This window comes from Lethenteron reissneri, chromosome 63 (genome assembly GCF_015708825.2).
Source record: "Lethenteron reissneri isolate LAM-NWPU_2019-01 chromosome 63, ASM1570882v1, whole genome shotgun sequence".
NCBI classification, from domain to species: Eukaryota; Metazoa; Chordata; class Hyperoartia; order Petromyzontiformes; family Petromyzontidae; genus Lethenteron; species Lethenteron reissneri.
This window is the reverse complement of record NC_083841.1, coordinates 6,903,753-6,931,415: the sequence shown is the minus strand read 5'-3', so window position 1 is coordinate 6,931,415 and position 27,663 is coordinate 6,903,753. Positions and strand designations below refer to the sequence as shown.

Genomic DNA, 27,663 nt, shown 5'->3' with positions numbered 1-27,663 from the left:
CGGTCTTTCATAAAAGTTTAAGGCGGTATAGTACTATAGTAACAGAGCAAGTGCAGAATCACTGAACCGGAGTTGATAGCTTACAAGCATTTAGCACGAGGCCCTTGAAAGTGCGGGGGACGTAGCATTTGTAGCTACTTTTGCTACTAGGATCATCCGGCACTGTGTATAACGCGCATTCCATCTGAGGAGTCCCGATTGTGCAATTCGTGAAAAGGGAATGAAGTGAAAACAGAAAACAGCAAACCCAGGGCCAACCGACCAATCCGGAGCGGGAAGGCTCAGTTTAAAGAGACGGGGGGGTTTCAAAAGCTTTCTCGACCAATATTATTCATGATAAAGGTGTTTGGGTTAGATCACGTAAGTATAAATGTGTCGAAACCTCCCACCACCCAACACAGCCAATCAGTAATGGATGTGTCACGTGGGCGTCGGATGTGTCACGTGGGCGTCGTCCTGCTGCTCTATTTAAGACCGGAAGTGGGTGGATTGCTTCACAATTCTGGCACATGGCCCGATGATAGCAGCGACACGTCACGGCAATCAAATTGTCAACGTTGTGGATTCACTCCCAACACACCGGTGGGCTGACGCAGTGAACCAATTGGCGCGTGTTGTTGACGTGACGAATCCCCTTACCGGTTGGCTACGTCAGGTGGTGGAGGGTTTACGACACATTGAATACATCTTTCGGTCGCCCCTGATTTCCGGTGGCAAGACGGCGTTCCACGGCGTGTGAGCGGCCGCGCCAACAACAGCACCGATCGCCAAAAGCGTGTGAACGTTGGTGAGAAGAGGCCTCCAAACTGACACCGTTTGTTACAAGGAGTCATGTTTGCATTGACCACAATACCTGCAGTCAGAATGCAAACAAAAAACATAACTCTGATAATGTATGCACTGTCATTGAAATTGATTAGTCAACACCCGAGACAGCTTTTCTTAGAGCCTAGTCTCACATGGTGTTGGACCAGATGACGCCAAAAGGCGCACAACTCAAAGACAATGCACCATCAGAGTATGAGAGCTCGGGGTAAGCATTTACACCATTGGAACCTCATTTGCCAGTAGCAAAATATGATAATTGTTTTTTTACCCTTTTATCTGGCAACAAAACTGACACCTTTTGTGTGGACCAATCAATTTCAAGGACAGTGCATACATTATCAGAGTTGTGTTTTTTGTTTGCATTCCGACTGCAGGTATTGTGGTCAATGCAAACATGACTCCTTGTAAAAAAAAGGTGTCAGTTTTGTTGCCAGATGACAGGGTAAAAAAAACTATCATATTTTGCTACTGGCAAATGAGGTTCCAATGGTGAGAAAAGGCCTCGTCGTCGGTCGGGTGCACCGCCGGTTGAAGGCCTCGCCAAATCTGTGGCCATCTCATCCCGCGGTGATGTTGTCACTCCACCTGGGGGCCACGTGGCACGACTCCGCGTCCGCCATGAGCCGATTTCATCGCCGCTCAAACTGCCCCGTGGACGTCCCCACGGACGCCGCGTTTCACTCCTTGGGCTGCCACTCCGTCGTTGTTATTATTCTGGTCGCGACGCGTCCTGCCTGCCCAAGCCCACTCACTTAGCGACGTGGACGATACGTGGAACCTTTTTGTGGCAGTAGCAAAGTGTGAACAAATAAGACTCTGTGTTTACCCCTTCTGGAAATAATACAGGTGTTGAGATCAGACTAACACGTAGCAGGCTTTCGCGACCAATATTATTCATAATAAATGTTTTTGGGTTAGATCTGGTTGTTTATAAATGTGGCGTAACCCTCCACCACCCGACACGGCCAATCAGCAAAAAAGTGTCACGTTGACAAAAGACGAATAGTTCACTACTTTAGCCCACCGGTGTGTGTGTGTTGAAGAGTGAATCCACAACATTTACAATTGCAATGTTGTGGATTCACTCTTCAACACACACCGGTGGGCTAAAGTAGTGAACTATTTGTCTTTTGTCAACGTGACACTTTTTTACTGATTGGCCGTGTTGGGTGGTGGAGGGTTACGCCACATTTATAAATAACGCGATCTAACCCAAACACATTCCTGCGGAGAGAGCTGGTAGGAACGTTGGGTTGCTCGGTCAATGGCCAGGGTCAACGGCGGCGTGGTGTATTCCGCAAATATGCCCGACTGTGAGGGCGGGCACAAGCCGGCGTGAGTAGGTTAAACGTTGAGTTTTATAAGGGCACCACGGGGTGAGCAGCCCCTCCCCACCCAGCCCCTCCCCTCCCCACCCAGCCCCTCCCCACCCTCCCCACCCTCCCCACCCAGCCCTTCCCTGCACGACGGACGGACGGACACAATAACCCCCTGTGGGCTGGTGTAACCAGGAAGTTCCTACCAGTATAAACGTTTATTATGAGGTGTTGAGATGTTCAAACACCAAGTGGAAACATTTTGCAAGGAATCAGCCAGACACGGCGCTTGTGGTGAACATGCAAACAACGATCACGTGGCTCTGATGATAATATTGCTGCGCGTTGTCTCTGAAACTGTTTGGCCTACACCAGAGACTGCATCCTTCTTGAGGGCCCAGTCTCACCAGCAGTGTCAGACCACTGACAGTCACTGGGTGATGCCAGCAGCCTGTAGAAGTTATCTCTGATCCGTGCCTTCCCCTACCTCTCTCTCAGCATAATCTGCAGCGGTCGCTATCCTCCTAACTCCCGGTCGGTTCCGTCTCTCCGAGGTCCCCGATAATTGTCGTGTCTCTCACCACAACCTGCAATCCTCAATTGTTTCTATTTCTGATTATCCACGCGCCTGTGCGGCGGTGGCTCACCCGCTCGGCCTGCAATCCAGCAGCGTGGGGGCAGCAGCGAGGGGTTGGTGGGTCACTCACAGATGCTGCCGTGAAACTACCCCGTGGGCGTCGGGTGGAAGGAGCCACACCCCAGGGAGGAGGCTGCATAGCAACACACGCAAGGACATATTCACATGCACAAGTACAGACAAATTACGATGTTAAATGCCTCCACAAATATGCACTTTACACGCACGCAATGTGAACACACATTGACATAAACAAATGCAGATGCGCAAACATGAAGACGTAATGACATACACAAATACAGACACACACACAGGCAGACGTAGATATGAACAACGTACACCACTACAAACATACACACAAAGGACAAATATTCCCTGGATGGGATAGAGTGTTGCCCCCTCGCATCGCGTGGGGGTTTTCCCGAGGTGCTCCAGTTTCCGTCCTGCGCGTAAACGCCCATTGGTCGGCGGCCGATAACAACCTCGTGTGTAGGGGACCGCAGAGCGTGGAGCGATTGTTGGTGGGGCAATTGTTGGTGGGGCTCGCTCACCACCTCGCGGCTGCCTTCCCGCTAGTCTGTGGTTCCTCCTCGTACTCTTAGTTTTTTCGGTAAAGTCACGTAGGTAAAAAATGAAATTAAAATTATTTTTATTATATATTTTTTTATTAATTTTAATTTCATTTTTTACCTACGTGACTTTACCGAAAAAACTAAGAGTATGAATCCTTGCAGTCACGAAAGCTTCAAATCTAGTTCCTCCTCGTGTTGCTGCGTCTTTCTTCCTCTCACAGTACTCTTGACTTGACGACGACGATGATGATGATTATCACAGTACAAGGCAGTCTAGTAACACATTTCCATGGTGAGTTTTGAATTTCCTGCCACGGGCTCTTTGGGCCCATCCCTGACTCGTGATCGGTCGATCGGCCTCCAGATTTTTAATTTGAAATAATTGGGAATTTCGCGACGTACATTTTTTCCCCTTGAACGACAACTACGGATGATTTTTTGTGACAATTTTGTATTCTCAGTTTAACTCGTAGGCTTTCGCGCCCAGTATTATTCATAATAAAGGCTGTTGGGTTAGATCGTGTAAGTATCAATGCGTCTCAACCCTCCACCACCCGACACGGCCAATCAGTAAAAAATGTGTCACGTTGACAAAACGCCACTTAGTCACTTCTCCAGCCCACCGGTGTGTTTGAAGAGTGAATCCACAACATTTAGAATTTGAGTACGACGTTCCGCTGGTAATGACATAACATTCTCTAGAACAAACTCCTCCACCCCCTCCACATTAAGCGGTCACCTTTGCTCACTCGTTTCCGCCCCGCACTGAAAACTCGCACTTATTGTTCCAGAGCATCACCCCACGACCCCCGAAATCTCCCTCCTCGTAACCACGAACCATCGGCCGTTCCCGGTGACCTCTTCGTCATCTCATTACACGGCTCTCACTCATTAACCCCCGCTCATTGAATCCACTCGTCATCATTCACGGCCATCAAACTTTGCTCTCCGCCGAAGTCGCTCATCACATCATCCAGTTTACTCTCCTCGTCCCCACCACGATACACAACCATGCGTTGTACCGTTGTCAATTCTGCGCAAAGCGCCTCGGATAAAGCGCTACAGAAATGATTCAAAGAAACAAGATAACATGCGCGTGTACGTCTTCGTGCCGTTAGCCGCTGCCGATGGTGCGAGTTTGAGGGGTCGGAGGTCAGACGCTGCAGGGCGTGGGGAGGCCCTCATCCAGCAGGGGATTGAGACAGTACTTGCCCAATGAGATGCCACCTCCTCTGATCAATCTCGCCTTGCCACCTGTTGCGCAGAGCGCACCCGCACACATTTCAGTGTCAGCGCCCGGCTTCTATTAAAACTCTGCAGGACGCGGTGACGGGTTGTTAACTACCTCGCCTGGTGTACAGGAGGTCGTGGGTTCGATCCCGACCCTGACGATGCCTGCTGCTGTATATTTGGAGTTTGCGTATCTCTCTCATCATCATCACCACGGTGGCTAGATGTTAATTATCTCACCTGGTACACAGGAGGTCGTGGGTTCGATCCCGACCCTGACGACGCCTGCTGTATATTTGGAGTTTGCGTCTCTCTCTCATCATCATCATCACCACGGTGGCTAAGAGATGTTAACTACCTCGCCTGGTTCCCAAGAGGTCGTGGGTTCAATCTCGACCCTGACGCCTGCTGCTGCTGTATAATTAGAGTTTGCGTCTTTTTCTCATCATCATCACCACGGTGGCTAGGAGATGTTAACTACCTCGCCTGGTACACAGGAGGTCGTGGGTTCAATCTCGACCCTGACGACGCCTGCTGCTGTGTATTTGGAGTTTGCGTCTCTCTCTCATCATCATCAGGGTGGCTAGGAGATGTTAACTACGTCGCCTGGTACACAGGAGGTCGTGGGTTCGATCCCGACCCTGACGATGCCTGCTGTACATTTTGAGTTAATGCGTCTCTCTCTCCCCGTGGTTGCGTGGATTTTTGTCCGGGTCCTCCTTCCACATTTAGAATCAACGTCGCGCCTTTAGAGTGTCTGGCTGCTATCAATTTCCACGCGACCATGATGACGAGCCACTGCGTTGAGCTCTCATTTGTGATAGCCGGTTGGTGGCTTCTGACGAAGAGCTACTACATGGCAGCTCAGTGGCCCTTGCCTGGTAAAATAAATAAATAAAAATAGTTTGTAGGGTTTTTTAATAGTTTTGAATAAAGTTCAACTCGGCACCAGTACCAGATCTGAGTACAAATCAATTTCTGCCACCCCAGAGCAGATGCCAAATCCCGGGACTGTCGCGGCCGGCACTGATATCTGGGCCCCAACCCACCCAGGCTGGGCCACCTCGTGTCCAACGTTCCATCTCCTACCCCAGGCTGAGCCACCTCGTCAGGGTCACGTCCTCCTGTGTCTCCCACCTCGTCATGTCCCCTGCGTCTCCCACCTCGTGGGGATGGACACGTCTCCTGTCTCCCACCTCGTCAGGGTCACGTCCTCCTGTGTCTCCCACCTCGTGGGGATGGACATGTCTCCTGTCTCCCACCTCGTCAGGGTCACGTCCCCCCGTGTCTCCCACCTCGTCATGTCCCCTGCGTCTCCCACCTCGTCACGTCCTCTCTGTCACCCACCTCGTCACGCGCCCCTTGTATCTTCCACCTCGTGGGGGTTCAAGTCTCCTATCCCCCCCCCCCCCGTGTCTCCCTGCCCCCCCCTCCCGCACCACCCCAGATGGACGCGGCCACGCTGGAGGCGCTGGCGGAGCGCCTCTACCGCGTGCTCAAGGTGGAGCCGTTCGTCGTGAAGGGCTCCAGGGACTGCGACGAGAGGCCGCCGCCGCCGCCGCCACCGCCGCCGGGCCGCGGGGTGGACGCGTCGCCCGCCGAGGGCGCCGTGAGCCCCGGCGTCAAGAAGAAGGAACGCAAAGAGAAGAAGTCGGGCCGCCACGTGGAGCACAAGGCCACCGAGGTCGCCAACGCGGTGGGTGAGGCTCGCGCGGGCGCCCCTGCAGAGTGATGTGGTTGTCACAGCTGATGATGATGATTGCGTGTGTTGCAATCGAAACGTCGTGAGAATTTTATTGTTTTATTTATATTTTTATTATTTCCCTTCTTGCGTGACTTTACCGAAAGAACCGAGAGTATGAATCCCTGCAGTCAATTTTATTGTTGAATATATTTTTTATTTTATTATTTCCCTTCTTGCGTGACTTTACCGAAAGAACCGAGAATATGAATCCCTGCATTCAATTGTATTGTTTAATATGTTTTTTATTTTATTATTTCCCTTCTACGTGACTTTACCGAAAGAACCGAGAGTATGAATCCCTGCAGTCAATTTTATTGTTTAATATATTTTTTTATTTTATTATTTCCCTTCTACGTGACTTTACCGAAAGAACCGAGAGTATGAATCCCTGCAGTCAATTTTATTGTTGAATATATTTTTTATTTTATTATTTCCCTTCTTGCGTGACTTTACCGAAAGAACCGAGAATATGAATCCCTGCATTCAATTTTATTGTTTAATATGTTTTTTATTTTATTATTTCCCTTCTACGTGACTTTACCGAAAGAACCGAGAGTATGAATCCCTGCAGTCAATTTTATTGTTTAATATATTTTTTTATTGTATTATTTCCCTTCTACGTGACTTTACCGAAAGAACCGAGAGTATGAATCCCTGCAGTCAATTTTATTGTTTAATATATTTTATTATTTTATTATTTCCCTTCTACGCGACTTTGCCGAAAGAACCATGAAGATGAATCCCTGCAGTCACGAAAGCTTTAAATCTAAAAATCATGTGGAGATTGTATAGCAGAAGGCAAATTACTCTGACAGGCGTGGTGTCGATTTTAAGTGTGAAGGGAGAAAACCGGAGGACCCGGAGAAAAATCTACGCGACCATGGGGAGAGAGAGACACGCAATCTCCAAATATACAGCAGCAGGGTCGGGATCGAACCCACGACCTCCTGTAGACCAGGCGAGGTAGTTAACATATCATAGCCACCGTGATGATGATGAGAGAGAGAGAGAGACACGCAATCTCCAAATATACAGCAGCAGGCGTCAGGGGGTCGGGATCGAACCCACGACCTCCTGTAGACCAGGCGAGGTAGTTAACATCTCATAGCCACCGTGATGATGATGAGAGAGAGAGAGACACGCAATCTCCAAATATACAGCAGCAGGCGTCAGGGGGTCGGGATGGAACCCACGTCCTCCTGTAGACCAGGCGAGGTAGTTAACATCTCCTAGCCACCGTGATGATGATGAGAGAGAGGCACACAAACTCCAAATATACAGCAGCAGGCGACAGGGTCGGGATCGTGTACCAGGCGAGGTAGTGACACAGAAGGTTTCCCCTTGGCTTTGTGCAGCCCCTGAAATTGATTGGTCCACACAAAAGGTGTCAGTTTTGTTGCCAGATAAAAGGGTAAAAACCCAATTATCATATTTTGCTACTGGCAAATGAGGTTCCAATGGTGTAAATGCTTCACCCCGAGCTCTCATACTCTGATGGTGCATTGTCTTTGAGTTGTGCGCCTTTTGGCGTCATCTGGTCCAACACCTTGTGAGACGAGGATCTAAGGAAAGCTGTCTCGGGTGTGGACCAATCAATTTCAAGGACAGTGCATACATTATCAGAGTTATGTGTTTTGTTTGCATTCCGACTGCAGGTATTGTGGTCATTGCAAACATGACAAATTGTAAAAACGGTGTCAGTTTGGAGGCCTCTTCTCACCAACGCTCGCACACTTTTGGCGATCGGTGCTGTTGTTGGCGCGGCCGCTCACACGCCGTGGAACGCCGTCTTGCCACCGGAAATCAGGGGCGACCGGTAGATGTATTCAATGTGTCGTAAACCCTCCACCACCCGACGCGTCACGTCAACAGAACGCGCCAATTGGTTCACTGCGTCAGCCCACCGGTGTGTTGGACAGTGAATCCACAACGTTGACAATTTGATTACCGTGACGTGTCGCTGCTATCACTGGGCCATGTGCCAGTAAAGTGAAGCAATCCACCCACTTCAGGTCTTAAATACAGCAATTCAGGCAATTGTCAATGGCAGTGTTCATTTGTGAGGATCACAAGAGCCAGAGTAAGCCTGCCTTTGGGATTAGTAGGGTGAAGTGTGAATGCATGAGGCTCATAGAGCCAGACTACGGCTCCCTAATCATTCATAGGGGTGAAGTGTGAATGCATGAGACTCATAGAGCCAGACTATGCCTCCCTTAGAAGTTATAGGGGTGATTGTGAATGCATGAGGCTCATAGAGCCAGACTATGGCTCCCTTAGAATTCACAGGGGTGATTGTGAATGCATGAGGCTCATAGAGGCGGGTTCGTACTCTCTTAAGATTAAAAGGTTTCTGTGTTATTCTCGAAGCTCATGAAGCCAGACGAAGTCTCCCTCTGGCTTCGTATGGTCCACTCTTACTTCCCAAGGCGCATAGAGCCAGACTAAGGCTGTCTTAGGAGTAATAGGGTTCAGTCTTAATTCCCAAAGTTTATATGGCCAGACTAAGGCTGTCTTAGGAGTCATATGGTTCAGTCTTAATTCCCAAAGTTTATATGGCCAGACTAAGGCTCCTTTAGGTATCCTGAGGTTCAGTGTTAATTCTTAAGGTTCGTAGAGCCAGACTATGGCTCTCTTCGGACTTGTGCAGTTTAGTGTTTGCTCGTGCTCACAAAGCCAGACTATGGTTCCATTCAGATTAATAATGCTCTTTGCTGTGGTTGTCCCACCTGTTGACGGATGCTTGTGTTGTGTCCGAAACGTCGTGATTTAAGTTATTTTCTTTTATTTACCCACGTGACTTTACCGAAAGAACCAAAGAGTATGGATTCCTGCAGTCAGGAAAACTTCAAATCTAGAATTTTGTTTGGTGTTAATTTCTGAAGTGGGAGATCATTGTCTTTGTGTGTGCGTGTGTGTGTTACAGGCAGGCAATCATGAGAGAGCTGTGGATGGGAGTGATGGTGAGATGACATGTACACACTTAAATACATAAACACGTAAATACATATACACATACATAAACACATAAATACACAAACACGTAAACACATAAATACATATACACGTAAATACATAAACACGTAAATACATAAACACATAATGCATAAACACATACATGCACAAACACGTAAACACGTAAATACATAAACACGTAAATACATAAACACATACATACACAAACACGTAAACACGTAAATACATAAGCACGCTAACACGCGCTTACATCCACATAGAGGCATGATGGTGAGTGGTGATGGTGAGTGATGGTGAGTGGTGGTGAGTGGTGGTGAGTGGTGATGGTGAGTGGTGATGGTGATTGATGGTGAGTGGTGAGTGATGGTGGTGAGTGGTGATGGTGAGTGATGGTGAGTGGTGATGGTGAGTGGTGATGGTGAGTGATGGTGGTGAGTGATGGTGAGGGATGGTGGTGAGTGGTGATGGTGAGTGATGGTGAGTGGTGGTGGTGAGTGGTGATGGTGAGTGATGGTGAGTGGTGATGGTGAGTGATGGTGAGTGGTGATGGTGAGTGATGATGGTGAGTGATGGTGAGTGATGGTGGTGAGTGATGGTGAGTGATGGTGGTGATGGTGAGTGGTGGTGAGTGGTGATGGTGGTGAGTGGTGATGGTGAGGGGTGGTGAGTGGTGATGGTGGTGAGTGGTGATGGTGGTGAGTGGTGATGGTGGTGAGTGGTGATGGTGGTGATGGTGAGTGGTGATGGTGGTGAGTGGTGAGTGATGGTGAGTGGTGATGGTGGTGAGTGGTGATGGTGGTGATGGTTAGTGGTGAGTGATGGTGAGTGATGGTGAGTGGTGAGTGATGGTGAGTGGTGATGGTGAGTGATGGTGAGTGGTGAGTGATGGTGAGTGATGGTGAGTGATGGTGAGTGGTGATGGTGAGTGATGGTGAGTGGTGATGGTGAGTGGTGATGGTGAGTGATGATGGTGAGTGATGGTGAGTGATGGTGGTGAGTGATGGTGAGTGATGGTGGTGATGGTGAGTGGTGGTGAGTGGTGATGGTGGTGAGTGGTGATGGTGAGTGATGGTGAGTGGTGATGGTGGTGAGTGGTGATGGTGGTGATGGTGATGGTGGTGAGTGGTGATGGTGGTGAGTGGTGATGGTGGTGATGGTGAGTGGTGATGGTGATGGTGGTGATGGTGGTGAGTGGTGATGGTGGTGATGGTGATGGTGGTGAGTGGTGATGGTGGTGAGTGGTGATGGTGGTGATGGTGAGTGGTGATGGTGGTGAGTGGTGAGTGATGGTGAGTGGTGATGGTGGTGAGTGGTGATGGTGGTGATGGTGAGTGGTGAGTGATGGTGAGTGATGGTGAGTGGTGAGTGATGGTGAGTGGTGATGGTGAGTGATGGTGAGTGGTGAGTGATGGTGAGTGATGGTGAGTGGTGATGGTGAGTGGTGAGTGATGGTGAGTGGTGATGTTGAATGATGGTGAGTGATGGTGAGTGGTGAGTGATGGTGAGTGGTGATGGTGAGTGGTGATGGTGAGTGGTGATGGTGAGTGATGATGGTGAGTGATGTGTGGTTAGTGATGGTGATGTGAATGCTGCCGTGATGTTGGGTGATGTTCGCTGATGGGCGACCGTGGATGATGTTACACCTCGGCTCGCGTTCCTTATAAAGCGACGTCTATTCCGAGCCCAGCGACGCTCACAGAACCCTGGCCAGGATTAGCCGCATCCACTTACTGCCACGCACGCACACAGCCACACACACACAGCTACACACAGACAGCCACACACACACAGCTACACACACACAGTTACACACACACAGCCACACACACACACAGCCACACACACACAGCCACACACACACAGTCACACACACACAGCCACGCACACAGTCACACACACACAGCAACACACAGCCACACACACACACAGCCACACACACACAGCCACACACACACAGCCACACACACACAGCCACACACACACACATAGCCACACACACACAGTCACACACACACACAGCCACACACACACAGTCACACACACACACAGCCACACACACACAGCCACATACACACAGTCACACACACAGCCACACACACACAGCCACACACACACAGTCACACACACACACACACAGCCACACACACACAGCCACATACACACAGTCACACACACACACAGCCACACACACACAGCCACACACACACAGTCACACACACAGCCACACACACAGTCACACACACACACAGCCACACACACACACAGCCACACAACAACAACAACAACCGCCATTCGCCACTAAGTGGCGGTGACGTCACCACGACGCTTGTGCCAGGCCATGTGCACCTTGAGGCCACGTGAAGTGTCGAACGCCCGCTGGCAGGAGGTCACGGGGCAGACCCAGCAGGTGCCACGGGTCGACTGACCGAGATGACCGAGATGACTGGCTGATGCGCCACCTGTGCCCCCTACTGTACCAACTTGCTGTGCTTTAGCCACCCGGCGCTCCGCTCGTTGTTGTGAGCGTCGCTCCTCCGCCCTCCGTTGTTGTTGGAGGGCGACTGCCTCCAACTGCCCAGTAGCGTCCTTCACGAGCCTCCTCCACTGAGGCCGATCTTGACACCGCTGGTACCAGTCATCGGCAAGTCCACTCAGCTCCACGTCCTCCTGTACCACATCACTCCATCTCTTCTCCAGCCCGTGCCGCGCCCGTCTAGCCCCCTCTATCCGGCCGAACAAAAGCTGTTTGGGCATGCGGTGGCTGGGCATGCGGGCTACATGACCCAGCCAACGCAGCCTTGCCTGCCGGAGGAGCTCACCGATGGGACTTTGCCCAGATCTTTCAAGGACTTGTGAGCTCCTCACACAATCCAGCCTGGTTAAACCCAGGATGGATCGTAGGCAGGCCAGCCTAAATGTTTCCAACCGGCGAAGATGCTCCACTAGGGGGGTCCACGTTCCGCAAACGTAGAGAAGGGAGGGAATGACCGTGGCCGAGAAGACCTGAAGCTTCGTGCGGAGCGACAGACCAGGTAGCTTCCACACAGCGTTACGCAACCGATGAAAAGATATTGCCGCTCGACTGATTCGGAGTGAGACCTCTGCTGATAAACCGGAGCCGGTCATAAGCACACTGCCCAGGTATGGGAAACTCTCCACTCTCTCCACAACTGCCCCATCACCAATTGGGAGTTGTGGGGGTGGAGTGTCCGATGGTACAAAATACCCAGGTAGGTGCTTAGTTTTGGTGGGGCTGATGGTAAGGCCCCACCTCTTAGTGGCACGCTCCAGTCTCAGCAGCAGCGTCTCCAACTCCTCTTATGAATGAGCAGCTATTACCAAATCATCGGCATACATAACGTGGTTGACTAATAGGGAGCCATTCCTTGATCGCACCCGGGCGTCGATCAGCCTCCCATTATATCTGTACCAAATGGAAATTCCCCCGGTACAGCTATTGAAGGCTTCACGAACTGCATGGTCAAAATAGATGTTAAATAATGTGGGAGCCAGCGGACATCCCTGTCGCACCCCAAGGTGTACAGGGAAAGGCTCTGACTCCCGGCCACGTAGTTTTACCCGGGCCCGCTCACCATCATGAAGGTCCTTAATGATCGTGAGCAGAGGGTCAGGGACTCCGAAAGCACGAAGAACAGCCCAGAGCCCTGGCCTACTGATGGTGTCATAGGCCTTGACCAGGTCAATAAAGCAGAGATGTAGGTCTTGTTGGAATTCCCTACACCTCTGCTGTAGCAGACAGACAGAAAATATGGCATCTGTGCAGGACCGCCCTTTCCTGAAACCGCATTGGGGCTCCGCAAGCCTCTCCTCAGCGTGCCTAGCAAGGCGATGTTGAATAATCCTTGCCAGGATCTTTCCCGGCACACTGAGGAGTGAGATGCCCCTGTAGTTTTTACAGTCTGTGCGGTCCCTCTTCTTAAAGAGGGGGACCACCAGGGCATCCTTCCAATCCTGTGGAACCGGTCCAGTGGTCCAGACTGTTGTTATCATGTCATATAGGGCAGTCTGTGCACAAACGCCACCCTCCCTCAGCATTCGCTTGGGAGTTCATCTCTGCCCGGTGCCTTTCCTGGTCTCAGACTCTGGATCGCCTTCAGTACTTCCTCAACAGATAGCACCTCAACCAGCCAGGGGGTGACTTCTTCCAATATTTGAGGCACCGCAGCCTCAGCATGATTATCCCCACTTTGTGCCATGATGTTTTCCTGGCTGAGGGATTTCCCCTCCCCCAGGACCTCACAGAAATGCTCAGCAAATCTGCAAACCTTTTCCGGGGGGTCGGAGATTGGATCACCGTTTTTTCCCCTAATGATGGTAATAGGTGTGGTGCTGCAGGTTACTTTTTTGATGGAGTTAAATAGTGATTTGTGATCGCGGGCCACTGAGGCAGACTCAATCTCCTCAGCAACCCGCGACCACCACCCATCCTTGCAGCGCCTTACGGCTCTCCGAACCTCCGAGCGAAGGCTGCGGTAAACCTCCTCATTCTCTGACGTGGGATGCTGTAGCCGATGAAAGTGGGCCTGTCGCTTTTTATCAACTATCCTCCTCTGTCAGCCAGGGTTTCTGGGGAGGTCTGGACCGCGTACCCAAAGCAGCCATTGCAGCTGCATGAGTCACAGTCCTAAACCTCGCCCATTTGCCCTCGATATCAGGAGTGGGGGACGATGCCAACCCCAGCTGCAAGCGATGATGAAATTCTCGCTTGCAACTTTCATCAGCTAACTGACACCAGGCCACTTTAGGTTGGAATGGAGTCCTGGGTGTACACCCACCACTGGAGTGGAAGAATAGCAGGCGCATCTTACAGATGACTAGTCGATGGTCAGAGGGCAGATCAGCTCCACGGTAGGTCCTGGTGTCAAGGACATGGGCTCGCATCCGCTGGTCCGTCACTATGTAGTCCAGCAGATGTTCTTGCTTGGACCCGGCATGCATCCATGATGTTATGTGGATGCACCGATGCCGGAACAGCGTGTTGGTAATTACAAGCCCATGGGCTGCACAAAAATCTAGCAGCCTCCTACCGTTGTTATTGAGCTGATCTGGCCCATACCTTCCAATCACTCCAGACCAGGTGCCAGCATCATGACCAAATCGGGCATTGAAGTCACCCAACAAGATGACTCTGTCCCGAGTGGCCACTTTAGCCAGCACCTGTGACAGGAGGTCACAGAAGGCATCTGACTCATCGGCTTTGCCTGCATCCCTCCACGGATGTTCGTCTTCGGTGGGGGCATAAGTAACCACGACCACCACTCCTCGCCTCCGGTTGATGGGAAGTCAAGCCCAAAGTAGCCTGGGGCTTACAGCTTTCCACACCTCACCGCCACGCTCCCACGCCCCCTTCATTCTTTTGTTCAGAAGAAGAGCCACACCCTGTTGTTTGGCAGTCTCCTGTCCCGAGTGGAGGACTGTCCACCCCTCATGGTGGCAGGAGCCAGAACCAGTCCACCGGACCTCCTGAATGCCACAGAGATCCAGGCGGTACCGGTCCAGCTCCCGACAAAGGAGTGGCAGCCTCTCCTCCGCAGTGAGCGTTCGAACATTCCACGTGGCCATCCGTAGTGGGTTTTCGTTGTTTCTGGAGGAGCCCCGAGGGTGAAGATTCAATCTCCTGGCTCCGCCAATTGGGGTTTGGCCCGGAGACGTCATAGACGCCTGTCCCCCCGGGGCCTCCGGCACAAGCTTATCTGTTACATATTTATGTTTCATTCGTAGTTTAGTGGTAATGAATTGAAGGTGGAGGGGTTACCAGCCCCTCGCACCCGTCCAGAGCCCCAGTTTACCCACTATAGTGGTTACAGACGCCATGAGGGGAGAGGCCAATGGGCATTGGCCCTCCCCCCACAGCGCTGTCCACGACAGTGTTGCCCATCCGGCACCGCGTCGGAGGTAGGGGGTTGTTTTTGCCGGACACACACACACAGTCACACACACACACAGTCACACACACACACAGTCACACACACACACAGCCACACACACACAGTCACACAAAAGACAAAGATCCCCCGTATAGCCTGAACAGACTCTAGGGGCAAGTGCTGTTAGCGAGCACCTATGAAGGCCGGAACGGTACACGAGGGGGTGGGTGGCCAGCACCACGCCCGACCGCCTTTGTCTCCCTAATGGCGATGTTTACACACCGCACCAGGTACTCATTTAAGGCTGAGTCGACCTAGGGGAGGCCCAGGACCGGTTCAGATAATCGTCACTGGTGTTAGCCGTGAGCAGGAATCGAACCCGGGTCGCCAGGTTCATAGCGCAGCGCGCTAACCGCTACACTACCGCTCCCCACAGTCACACACACACAGTCACACACACAGCCACACACACACAGCCACACACACACAGTCACACACGCACAGCCACACACACACAGTCACACACACACACACACAGCCACACACACACACACAGCCACACACACACACAGCCACACACGCACGCACAGCCACACACACTCACAGCCACACACACACACAGCCACGCACACACAGCTACACACACACAGCCACACACACACAGCCACACACACACAGCCACACACACACAGTCACACACACAGTCACACACACACAGTCACACACACACACAGCCATACACACACACAGCCACGCACGCACACAGCCACGCACACAGCCACACACACACAGCCACGCACACGCGCAGGGAAGCGGTCGCGTAGTGGTCAGCGCCCTGCGCCACGAATCCCCGGGGGGGGGGGGGGGGGCGGTTCGATCCCCGTTCGTGGCCAGCACCGGTGACGAAGAGCTGAGCTGGTACGAGGCCTCCCCTAGATCGACTCAGCCTTAAATGAGTACCCGGCGTGGTGTGTCAACGTCGGCATTAGGGAGACAAAGGCGGCCGGGCGTGGTGCTGAGCCACTACTGATGAGAGGCTGGGTTAGAGACCTGGGTCTGGGTGTCTCTGTTTCTCTCAGGGGGTTCATAGTGGCCGTGTCAGAGACGCTGAGCCACTACTGATGAGATTCTGGGTTGGAGACCTGGGTCTGGGTGTCTCTCTGTTTCTCTCAGGGGATTCATAGTGGCCGTGTCAGAGACGCTGAGCCGCTACTGATGAGATTCTGGGTTGGAGACCTGGGTCTGGGTGTCTCTCTGTCTCTCTCAGGGGGTTCATAGTGGCCGTGTCAGAGACACTGGGCCACTACTGATGAGATGCTGGGTTGGAGACCTGGGTCTGGGTGTCTCTCTGTCTCTCTCAGGGGGTTCATAGTGGCCGTGTCAGAGACGCTGAGCCGCTACTGATGAGATTCTGGGTTGGAGACCTGGGTCTGGGTGTCTCTCTGTCTCTCTCAGGGGGTTCATAGTGGCCGTATCAGACGCTGAGTCAGCACAACTGAGAGGCTGGGCTTGAGCGCTAGATTTAGGCATCTGCCGTTGAGTCAGCATTCATGTCCTCATCTTTGCGTGTGCGTGTGTGTGCTGTTGTTTGGTTCGCCGTGATCTCTTCACTGCTAGACCACCTGTAGAAGTGGCATAGCCCGAAGGTTTCCAAGTGTGTAGGCGGTGCAACTGCACAGGCTCCGGAAACTCCACCACTGAGAGAGAACCACAGACGAACGTCGAATCCCATAGACTAAAACAGAGACCCAAAGACTGGCCGAGGCATACTTGGACTTGCATAGAGAGCCATGGACTTACATAGAAACCCCATAGACTTACATAAACCTACTTCGATTATACGGGGCTCTCAAATGACAACAATAACATTTGGGTTCTGCACTCAATTCGGATCAATTCCAGCCCCGAGAATCGAACGCCAGTTTGACCGTCACGTGACGGACAATACTGTCATACATCTGTCTCCCCACATAAAACAATTTAGGTTTTTTTTTTTACACATCTCATCAGCCCCTTATGATCGTGATTTTTTTTGCAGCAGCAGCATTGGATTAATGCAAGCAAGCTATACACTGGTTTCGACGTTCAACATCTCATCAGCAGGGGCAGACTTGCTTCGTCGGAATTGCACATACCGTAGGCCACCATTATTCGCCCGTGGAAACATCAGCACACCATCTTTGCTGTCTGTCTCTCGATAGACATTCACAATCCGATTTATTCCACAAAAAATGGAATTCACTCCATCTCGCGTGCGGCAAAGCCAAATGGCTTCACTCACAATCCGAAAGCTCCTTAATCTTCGGCTAGATCAGGGGTCGGCAACCAAAATAACAAGAAGAGCCATTTCTTTTCAATTCGGTACAAAATTCAGTATTTCAAGAGCCGCAATGCATCTGAGTACATACGTACTCATCGTCAAGAAGCAGCCCGTAAAGAGCCGCATGCGGCTCCGGAGCCGTAGGTTGCCGACCCCTGGGCTAGATGATCAGCCCACTAACGAACTCCTGGAGGGCGTCACTATTAATATTGTGAATGCAAATTCAAAGTCATCAAACGGCTGATGGCTCAGTCCATTTGACTGAGTCCATTATCTTCACTTAATCAACTTGCTCGCGTGCAACCGATGCACAACTTGGGTTTGCATGCAACTGATGTGCAACTTCGTTTTGTGCAACTGACATGCAACCTGGTCGCACGCATCTAAATACACACCCTAGGCTGCATGCAATCAATGCGCAACTTGGGTTGCGTGCAACTAATACGCAACGTGGGTTGCACGCAACCAATTGCTCAGGTGCGAACCTGCCAAAAGAGAGTCTTTCCTGCAAAGGGCCAGAAAATGTTACATTTTCAAACAACGCATTACTGTTTTGTGTGTGCGTCTATGAAAATGTGCCTATCATATTATAATAATAAGCTACAAGCGAGAATTTCATCATCGCTTGCGGCTGGGGTTGGCATCGTCTCCCACTTCTCCTGATGTCGAGGGGAAATGGGCGAGGTTTAGGACTGTGGCTCATGCAGCTGCAATGGCTGCTTTGGGTACGCGGTAGAGACCTCCCCAGGGACCCTGGCTGACAGAGGAGGTGTTCAAGCTGGCTGAGAAAAAGCGACGGGCCCACTTTCATCAGCTACAGCATCCGACGTCGGAGAATGAAGAGGCTTACCACAGCCTTCACTGGGAGGTTCGGAGAATCGTGAGGTGCTGCAAGGATGGGTGGTGGTCGCGGGTTGCTGAGGAGATGGAGTCTGCCTCAATGGCCTGCGATCAGAAATCGCTCTTTAATTCCATCAAAAAAGTAACCTGCAGCGTCACACCTATTACCATCATTAGGGGAAAGAACGGTGATCCATTCTCCGACCCCCAGGAACAGATTTGCAGATTTGCTGAGCATTTCTGTGAGGTCCTGGGGGAGGAGATATCCCTCAGCCAGGAAAACATCATGGGACAAAGTGGGGATGACCCTGCCGAGGCTGCGGTGCCTCAAACATTGGAAGAGGAAGTTACCTCCTGTGAGTGGCTGGCTGAGGTGCCATCTGTTGAGGAAGTACTGAAGGCGACCCAGAGTCTGAGATCAGGAAAGACACCGGGCAGAGATGATATCCCAGGTGAAATGCTGAGGGAGGGTGGTGTTTGTGCACAGACTACCCTACATGACATCATATCAACAGTTTGGACCACTGGACGGGTTCCACAGGATTGAAAGGACGCCCTGGTGGTCCCCCTCTTTAAAAAGGACTGCACAGACTGTAACAACCACAGGGGCATCTCACTCCTCAGTGTGCCGGGAAAGGTCCTGGCAATGATTATTCAACATCGCCTTGCTAGGCATGCTGAGGAGAGGCTTGTGGAGCCCCAATGCGGCTTCAGGAAAGGGCGGTCCTGCACAGATGCCATATTTTCTGTCCATCTGCTACAGCAGATGTGTAGGGAATTCCAACAAAAACCTACATCTCTGCTTTATTGACCTGGTCAAGGCCTATGATACCATCAGAAGGCCTGGGTGATGGGTTGTTCTTCGTGCTTTCAGAGTCCCTGACCCTCTGCTCACGATCATTAAAGACCTTCATAATGTTGAGCGGGCCCAGGAAAAACTACGTGGCACCTTGGGGTGCAACAGGGATTTCCTCTTGCTCCCACATTATTTAATATCTATTTTGACCACGTAGTTCATGAAGCCTTCAATAGCTGTACCGGAGGAATTTCCATCTGGTACAGATACAATGGGAGGCTGATCGATGCCCGGGTGTGGTCAAGGGATGACTCCCTATTGCTCAACCATGTTACGTGTGCCGATGATCTGGTAATTGCTGCTCACTCAGAGGAGGAGTTGGAGGCGCTGCTGCTGAACCTGGAGCTTGCCACTAAGAGGTGGGGCCTTACCATCAGCTCCATCAAAACGAAGCACCTGCCTGGGTATTTTGTACCATCGGACACTCCACCCCCACAACTCTCAATTGGTGATAGGGCAGTTGTGGAGGGAGTGGAGAGTTTCCCATACCTGGGCAATGTGCTCATGACCCGCTCCGGTTTAACAGCAGAGGTCTCACTCTGAATCAGTCGAGCGGCAATATCTTTTTATCGGTTGCATAACGCTTCGTGGAGGTTACCTGGTCTGTCGCTCCGCACGAAACTTCAGGTCTTCTCGGCCACAGTCATTCCCTCCCTTCTCTACGCTTGCGAAACGTGGACCCCCTAATGGAACATCTTCGCCAGTTATAAACATTTAGGCTGGCCTGCCTACGATCCATCCTGGGTTTAACCAGGCTGGATTGTGTGAGGAGCTCACAAATCCTTAAAAGATCTGGACAAAGTCCCATCGGTGAGCTCCTCCGGCAGGCAAGGCTGCGTTGGCTGGGCTATGTAGCCCGCATGCCCAGCCACCGCATGCCTAAACAGCTTTTGTTTGGTCGGATTGAGGGGGCTAAAAGGGCGCTGCACGGGCTAGAGAAGAGATGGAGTGATGTGGTACAGTAGGATGTGGAGCTGAGTGGACTTGCCAATGACTGATACCAGCGGTGTCAAGATCGGCCACTGTGGAGAAGGACGCTGCTACTGGGCATTTGGAGGCAGTCGCCCTCCAACAACAACGGAGGGCGGAGGAGCAATGCTCTCAACAACGAGCGGAGCGCCGGGTGGCTAAAGTTGGCACAGTAGGGGGCACAGGTGGTGCATCAGCCAGTCGTCTCAGTCAGTCGACCTGTGGCATCTGGGTCTGCCCCGTGGCCTCCTGCCAGCGGGCGTTCGACACTTCACGTGGCCTCAAGGTGCACATAGCCTGGCACAAGCGTCGTGGTGACGTCACCGCCACTTAGTGGCGAATGGCGGTTGTTGTTGTGTCTGTGTGTGCGTGGGTGGAGCGGTCGTGGTAGCGGTTAGCGCTACGCTGTGCTTTGAACCTGGCACACGAGTTCGATTCCCGCTCATGGCCAACACCGGTTACGATTATCTGAACCGGTCCTGGGCCTCCCCTAAACCGATTCAGCCTGAAATGAGTACCTGGTGCGGTGTGTAAACATCGCCACTAGGGAGACAAAGGCGGTCAGGCGTGGTGCTGGCCACCCACCCCTCGTGTGCCGTTCCAGCCTTCATAGATGCTCGCTGACAGTCCTTGTCCCTACAGTTTGTTAAGGCTCTTCAGGAGGTCTTTGTGTCACCTCTAAGCAGCCATGTACATTAACCTCCCCAGCTCCACCGGATACCATTACCGGGCTGGCAAAAAAGCTTATTGGTCAGAACGGCAACCGAACATTGTTATAGCTGCTGCTGTTGTTGTTGTTGTCATGGTGCGCTCGTCTTGCCGAGCCAGGGGACGGCCACATCATCCCCCCCCCCACCTCCGGCCCCCTCCGACACATGGTCCACTGTTGAGCCACATCCACAGAGCGGGCTGTGGTCACGGTGACCCCGGGCGTGTAGGGCAGGTCACGCTGCTTTACACGAGGCCACAGTCGGTACAAGAGGCCGTCGAGCAGGCCGGGACCGGCGCGGCAGCTCCAAGCCAGGCAGACGAGCGGTGGTGGGGCTCGGGGAAGTGGAAGTGGTGGTGGAATAGCAACGAAACGAACAGCACCAAGACGGATGTCTTCATTTCTCAACAGAGAGCTATCGACCACCGGCCGAGTACTCTGCGCGTAGGCCACCTCAACGTAGAATGCCTCCCGTGTGACAAAATAAATGAATGTACCCGGCCACACGCTGCCGTCCGTACCACCACGGTGACATGCCGGCACGTCCGGGCACGTAACCTCCAGGGCGACAGACAAGATGCAGGAAGATTCGGCGTTGCTGGATACACAGCGTCGTCCTGGTGACCCAGGTCATCCTGGTCTCTTCGGTTCTCACCGAGTTAAACGAAGTAAGATATAAGATTAAGCTCGCTCATTCAAAACTCGCCGACCAATTCACTCGTGCGAATGGGCGACTACCCTGGGCTGTTGAGGTCCGACCTGGTTGAGCTAAAATTAACCTGGAACTTGAACATTGCAACATTCCGAGCACGGAGGGCAACCTTCACGAAGCAGGCAGGACGCACGGGACTCACGCCATGTGGACCTCGGCCTCTCGACGGACCTTATTCCATTACAGTGATGGCCAGTGACCTCCACATCACGAATGTTGATAAGCCGCCGGAACCACCAACCGTGGCTTTCACCAACTGCAATGGCACACAAGCCACCCTCCAGTCGACGTCGGACACGCGGTTGGTCCGACGTTGGCGCAACATCGGCCCAACGTTGCGTCAACGTTGACACGTGGTTGGTCCGACCTTGGCCCAACTTTTGCCAATGTTCACACGCGGTTGGTCTGACGTTAGTGCAACGTTAGGCCGACGTTTCCGCCAACGACTGACCAACCGCGTGTCAACGTTGGCCCAGCGTTGCACGTTGCCCGGGCACTCGTCAGATGTCAAACGAGGTGAAGGCCTGACACAGAGCGGTGCCTTGATGCAGGACTCGTTCCTGCAGTGCGACTCAAAGAGCAGCGAGGAGCACAAAACAACAACAAAACTCCCGACGCATCCATCAGTACCACTGTATGGCCTTAGAAGGGAAATACATATATACAGGGTGCTTAAAAAAATGTTTTTAACACTTCTGAGAATTTGCAACAACAACCACGAGAAATGTGCCACCTCCGGGCTCTGGAGACCACCTGGAGAAGATTCCAGGCACGCGTTGACAACGATGGCGAACAAGTGGGAGACTCTTTGACTGTTTGAAGCTATTAACGTTACATTTGTTATCATGTTACAGCGTATTACCCGTCCTTTTTCCATTAAAAACGATAGTGCCATATAGGTGTTCAACATTTTTTGAAGCGCCCTGTATATAGTAGATCACGGTACGGCCGTTTGGGCCGTCCTTCATTCCGCACTTTGGTCAAATGTTGTTTGGCCTCGCCATCGAGACCACGGACGTTGACCGCAGATTTTGGGGCGACGATTGTGCGTGCAGGTGCCGGGTGAATTGTTGCAACGCAGGACCGCGACAAGTGGCGGACGACTCGGGGGGGTAGGGAGAGGGGGAGGGGGGGTTCGCCTTCGTCCATCGTCGCATCGTCCGTAGACGATGACGACGAATGTACCTGTGTTTTTGCTTATCGCGCACACTGCAAAAGTGCACCAGCGGGTCTGACGAATGTGTCTGCGTGTGCGAGTGCTCCCGCCGCGATCGTATTGGCTGCCGTCCACCAAAACACATTTCATCCGTGTAACCCACACCGCCGCTGCCACCACACGCTCACTCCGAGCCACGAACATTCCCGACGGATTTTGCAGCGACCGCTGCTTTGCAGCCACTCCTCGCGTTACCGCGGGCGAGCGGCAAAGATTAATGAACTTCGCGAGGGCGTTTCGTCAAATCCATGCCAGACGGGCAGATGTACGCTCACTCTGACATGGCCATTATGACCCCCCCTCCCCGTCACCCTACCCCCCTTAAAAACAAGTGATACCCAGACATCGATCCCAGGATCTCAGTAATGCTGGCTCAGCTTCTCTGACTTAGCAATTGTGAAGCCCCTGAGATCAAGAGTGACTCCCAGACCCAGGGCTTGAACCTTCAACGTAGGATCTCAGCAGCTCCGACTCACGGTCTCTAGAATTATTAGCCATCATGACCCCCCCCCCCCCCCCCGAGAGAGAGAGAGAGAAAGTGAGAAACACCTAGACCCAGGAAACACCTAGACCCAGGGCTTGAACTTTGAACGTTTGAACGTAGGATCTCAGCAGCGTCGGCTCACGTCCCTTGAATTATTTGCCATGATGAACCCCCCCTCGAGAGAGAGAGAGAGAAACACCTCGACCCAGGGCTTGAACTTTGAACCCATGACCTCGGCGGTCTCAGCTCAGGAGTCCCTCCGACATGGGAGATTGTCTTGAGTCGACCCGGCAACTTTGAGCCACCTGTGCCTCCGTCGTGCTGCGAGCAGGCGAGCTGAAGAACAGCGTGCACGCGGCGGAGGCAGACGGAGAGCACACGGTGGCTGAGGATGGACACGGCAAGGACAGGTGGGGTCGTCTTCGTGTTGCCCTGCGGTTGCTTTGTGTGGCTTTGCTTATGTGTTGTTGCTGTGGTTTTGTGTCGCTTTGTGTTTGAATTTGCGGGTTTGTGTTTCAGTGCGCACGTGGATTTGTTTTTTTTTTGTCGTTCGTGTCTTTGCGTTTGTTCCATTTATGTCCGTTGCTTTGTGACTATTTGTGTCCGTGGCTCTGTGTCGATTTGTGTCCGAGGCTTTGCGTGCGTGTGGCTTTGCGTCGCGTGGCGTGGTGCGCTGTCCCCTATATATTTCTTACTCCCCAATTGAACTCCACACACGGATAGCAGCGAGCAGCGCACCAACATGCAATGATCATCTGTAATTATTGCGTCCTATAATAATAATAGTAGTAGTCGGGGTTCGACTCAGCCCATGGTCCCTCCCGTGCAAGTGGGGGGGGGGGGCGATGTTGCTACGAGTAATCCACATTAAGGATTAACGCGCGCGTCGATTATCCAATTACGGCAAATTTAGACCGTGACGGGCACACAATTGTCGACTCGTTCTTTCAAACCACGTCAGGGGATCTCTGGAATCCACTGTGTAGCAGACGGCGATGTACATGCCGCAGTATTAACCAGTGTGGCCAAGGGCTTCAACCGTAAACCTCTGAACGCACTGCCACGAGACTGCAAATGTGTGAAATGTTAAACTGCAGCCATGGTCATTCCCATTGTGCATTGCCCGCGTGTGCGTGTATGCCAGTGTTTACTGTGAGTCTGTGTTTACACATGAGGCTGTTAGCGCTACGAACCTGAGTACTCGGTGCAGTGCGTAGTAAATATCACCACTTGGGAGACAAAGGCGGCCGGGCGTGGTGATAGCCACCCACCCCCTCGTGAGTCGTGCCGGCCTTCATAGGTGCTCGCTAACAGCACTTGCCCCGAAGGTCTCTTAAGGCTACACGGGGGACCTTTGTCTTTGTATGTGCCGCTAACCTTTCGTGGCGAGCGATGTGTGAACGAGTCCCGCGTGCCCCATTTGCTTTCCCAGCTTCGTCAAACGCCACCTGTGACCAACGCGCATTGTACGTTAGGCCTTCATCCAGCAGTGAATTTGTAAAGGTCTGTAGCTAATTGTGTCATATGAAGAGGTGTACGTGTTGCCTGGGCATGGGCGTTGAGCGGTGGGCGAAGTGTTCAGCGCCCTGCGCTACGAACCTCTCGCAAACCGAAGTTGAATTCCCGCTCACGGCCAACATCAGTGGCGGGTGCTGCCTGAACCGGCCACGTGTCGACTTTGACCGTGACCGCGTGGGGAGCCCCTCGTCCAGCAGTGGGTTGACCAGAGAGTTGGTTATTGTGTGTTTATTCTAGATTTGAAGTTTTCGTGACTGCAAGGATCCATACTCTTTGGTTCTTTCGGTAAAGTCACGTAGGTGAAAAAATAAAAATATATATATAAATAAAAAAATTAAAATAACTAAATTAAATCACGACGTTTATTTTTCATCTACGTGCCTTTACCGAAAGAACCAAAGAGTATTTATTGTGTGTTTATCACGCGCGTTGTTAATTTTAAACTGTCGGTTTTCCATTTCAGCCACGAAGAATGAATGTTAACTCCCAATGAAGGCGTCTTCCCCATCGGCAACAGCCCCTATTCATAGCCAGACCTGCAACTACCAATGTCTGGGAGGCTCAACCAGGGCCACGAGTTCTTGAACAGGCTTCACCTGTCTCTGTCAGCACCGCCCTCTTGTCCATAAGCACACCCACTCAGCAACTAGCCCCCGCCCACTGCAAAGTTAGCTCCACCCACTACTCAGGTAGCTCCTCCCACTGCTCCGGTAGCTCCTCTCACCACCCAGGTAGCTCCTCCCACTGCCCCGGTAGCTCCTCCCACTACTCAGGTAGCTCCTCTCACTACCCAGGTAGCTCCTCCCACTACCCAGGTAGCTCCTCCCACTGCCCCGGTAGCTCCGCCCACTACCCAGTGAGCTCCTCCCACTACTCAGGTAGCTCCTCCCACTACTCAGGTAGCTCTGTCCACTGCCCCTGTAGCTCCTCCCACTACTCAAGTGGTCCCGCCCACTGCTCAGGTAGCTCCTCCCACTGCTCAGGTAGCCCCGCCCACTGCTCAGGTTGCTCCTCCCACTGCTCAGGTAACCCCGCCCACTGCTCAGGTAGCTCCGCCCACTACTCTGGTGTTTCCACAGACGACTCAGCTCCACCGTCTACCCAGGAAGCTCTGCCCGTATCACGAATCCCTTATCGTGGTGGGTGCCATTATGAACCCGCGGAGAACTGCCCTGACCATAACCAGAACATTTGGTAGCTTTAACCGGACCCCAAGCCACCCCCCTACACCGTGCACATGGGACGGCGAGATCAAGTCTTCGTCAGGGGTCACCCATCACCATCATCACCATCACCGTCGTCTCTCCCACCATCGTGGCCACTCGTGGAAAGTCAACAGAGGTGGTCCTCTGGAGAAACTGGCACCTATCATGGGAATGCGGAATTCACGCCGCTGGTCCAGGGTCGCCAATGGAGATGAGTGTTTGCCGCAAGCTCCTTTGAGCGCTTTGAATTTTTTGGATATTTAACATTTTTAAAAAAATTGCCCTACAAATCGTTGTAATTACAGGGTAATCCAGTCATAGATACCCCCCACTGATTTAAAATCACCCTCGTGCCTCTCCTTGGCGAAAGCGACACCTCCGTATCTTACGGGGGAAAGTGTTAAAATAATTGGCCGGCATGTTGAGATTGGAGAGAGGCGCGTAGGCAAGGGCGCAGCCCTGCAATTGCTCGCTCGCAACACTGCCAGTGGAAAGGGCCTCCACTAGAGGGAGCTCTACAGGGAGCGCCCTTAGGAGGCGTTTTCGGCCTACTCTTCCACGCTTGTCCAGTCGTCTCGGAAGAGAGACACGCGGAAGACATGTAGAGGCTCCGAATTGAAATGTTGTCTATCGTGTCATTTCTCCATATTTATTTCAGTGGTGTATCTATAAACGGATCACCCTGTATTTTAGACCAAATACTTTCCAGTCGTTCTCTAATGGGTGGGGGGGGGGAGATCAGGCCATGAGGCGCGGAGTCCTACGTCATCACGTCGGGGAACTGGCGTGAAAGACGACACCACAGACCCCCCCCCCCCCCCACGTGGACAGGAGTCTTCTTCAACAGGCGTCCGTACCGGAGGAGGACGCTCCTCCGTGCTGCGTAGAGAGCGTAGAGAGTGCAGAGAGCGTAGAGAGTGTTTCACCGCGTGGCGCGTCACCCGATGCGTTTCAGCCCGCGGAGCCAGGAGCTCGAACCGAATCGAGTGAGAAGCCGAATCGGACTATGCCGATGGGTTGCGTTATTGTCCGGTCGTCGGCATGCGGGCTTGAGACGTTTAAACCCACGACGCACGAGGACCCGGCTCAATCATGCGCGGGTGAAAATCCTGGATTGCGAATTCTCAGTGGTGCTGGCTGGCTCGGTGGCTCTGATATGGCCATTGTGAATTGTCTGAGCCACCCCCGATGGCAAGTTGTAAACGAACGCCGTGGCTCACTGGAGGAGTTGTCCACTGCGAGCTGTTCGTTTCATCGCAACTCGAATCTGAAATACAATAGAGAATCCTGACCGAGTGAAGGTCACAAAGCTTCGTCCAAGTCTACACTTGACTGCGGTGTTTACTGATATACAAGGCAATGAATGTCAAAGTAACCTTCCCAGGAATGGAAAAGGACATTGAATGTTATTTAAGTATCAAAAAGCATTTTAAAGTCCCCGCTTCAAGGAGACCGGGTCTCAGGGTCTTGAGTCTCGGCTCCAGGAGATCGGGTCTCAGGATCTTGAGACTCGGCTCCAGGAGACCGGGTCTCAGCATCTTGAGACTCGGCTCCAGGAGACCGAGTCTCAGCGTCTTGAGACTCGGCTCCAGGAGACCGGGTCTCAGCATCTTGAGACTCGGCTCCAGGAGACCGGGTCTCAGCAT

At 52.3% G+C, this 27,663-nt stretch overlaps 1 protein-coding gene across 1 annotated transcript in view; it reads left to right on the top strand.

The window, feature by feature from the left end:
- The window catches only part of LOC133358711 (uncharacterized), a 36,485-nt gene extending 10,204 nt beyond the window's left edge, over nucleotides 1-26,281 (top strand). Inside the window, exons 2-5 of the mRNA XM_061577150.1 lie at nucleotides 6,031-6,279; nucleotides 9,251-9,287; nucleotides 23,626-23,704; nucleotides 25,276-26,281. Coding sequence (XP_061433134.1) covers nucleotides 6,031-6,279; nucleotides 9,251-9,287; nucleotides 23,626-23,704; nucleotides 25,276-25,288 — 378 coding nt within the window. The 3' untranslated portion in view covers nucleotides 25,289-26,281. The remainder of the gene's footprint in view (nucleotides 1-6,030; nucleotides 6,280-9,250; nucleotides 9,288-23,625; nucleotides 23,705-25,275) is intronic.
- Nucleotides 26,282-27,663: the final 1,382 nt, after the last annotated feature.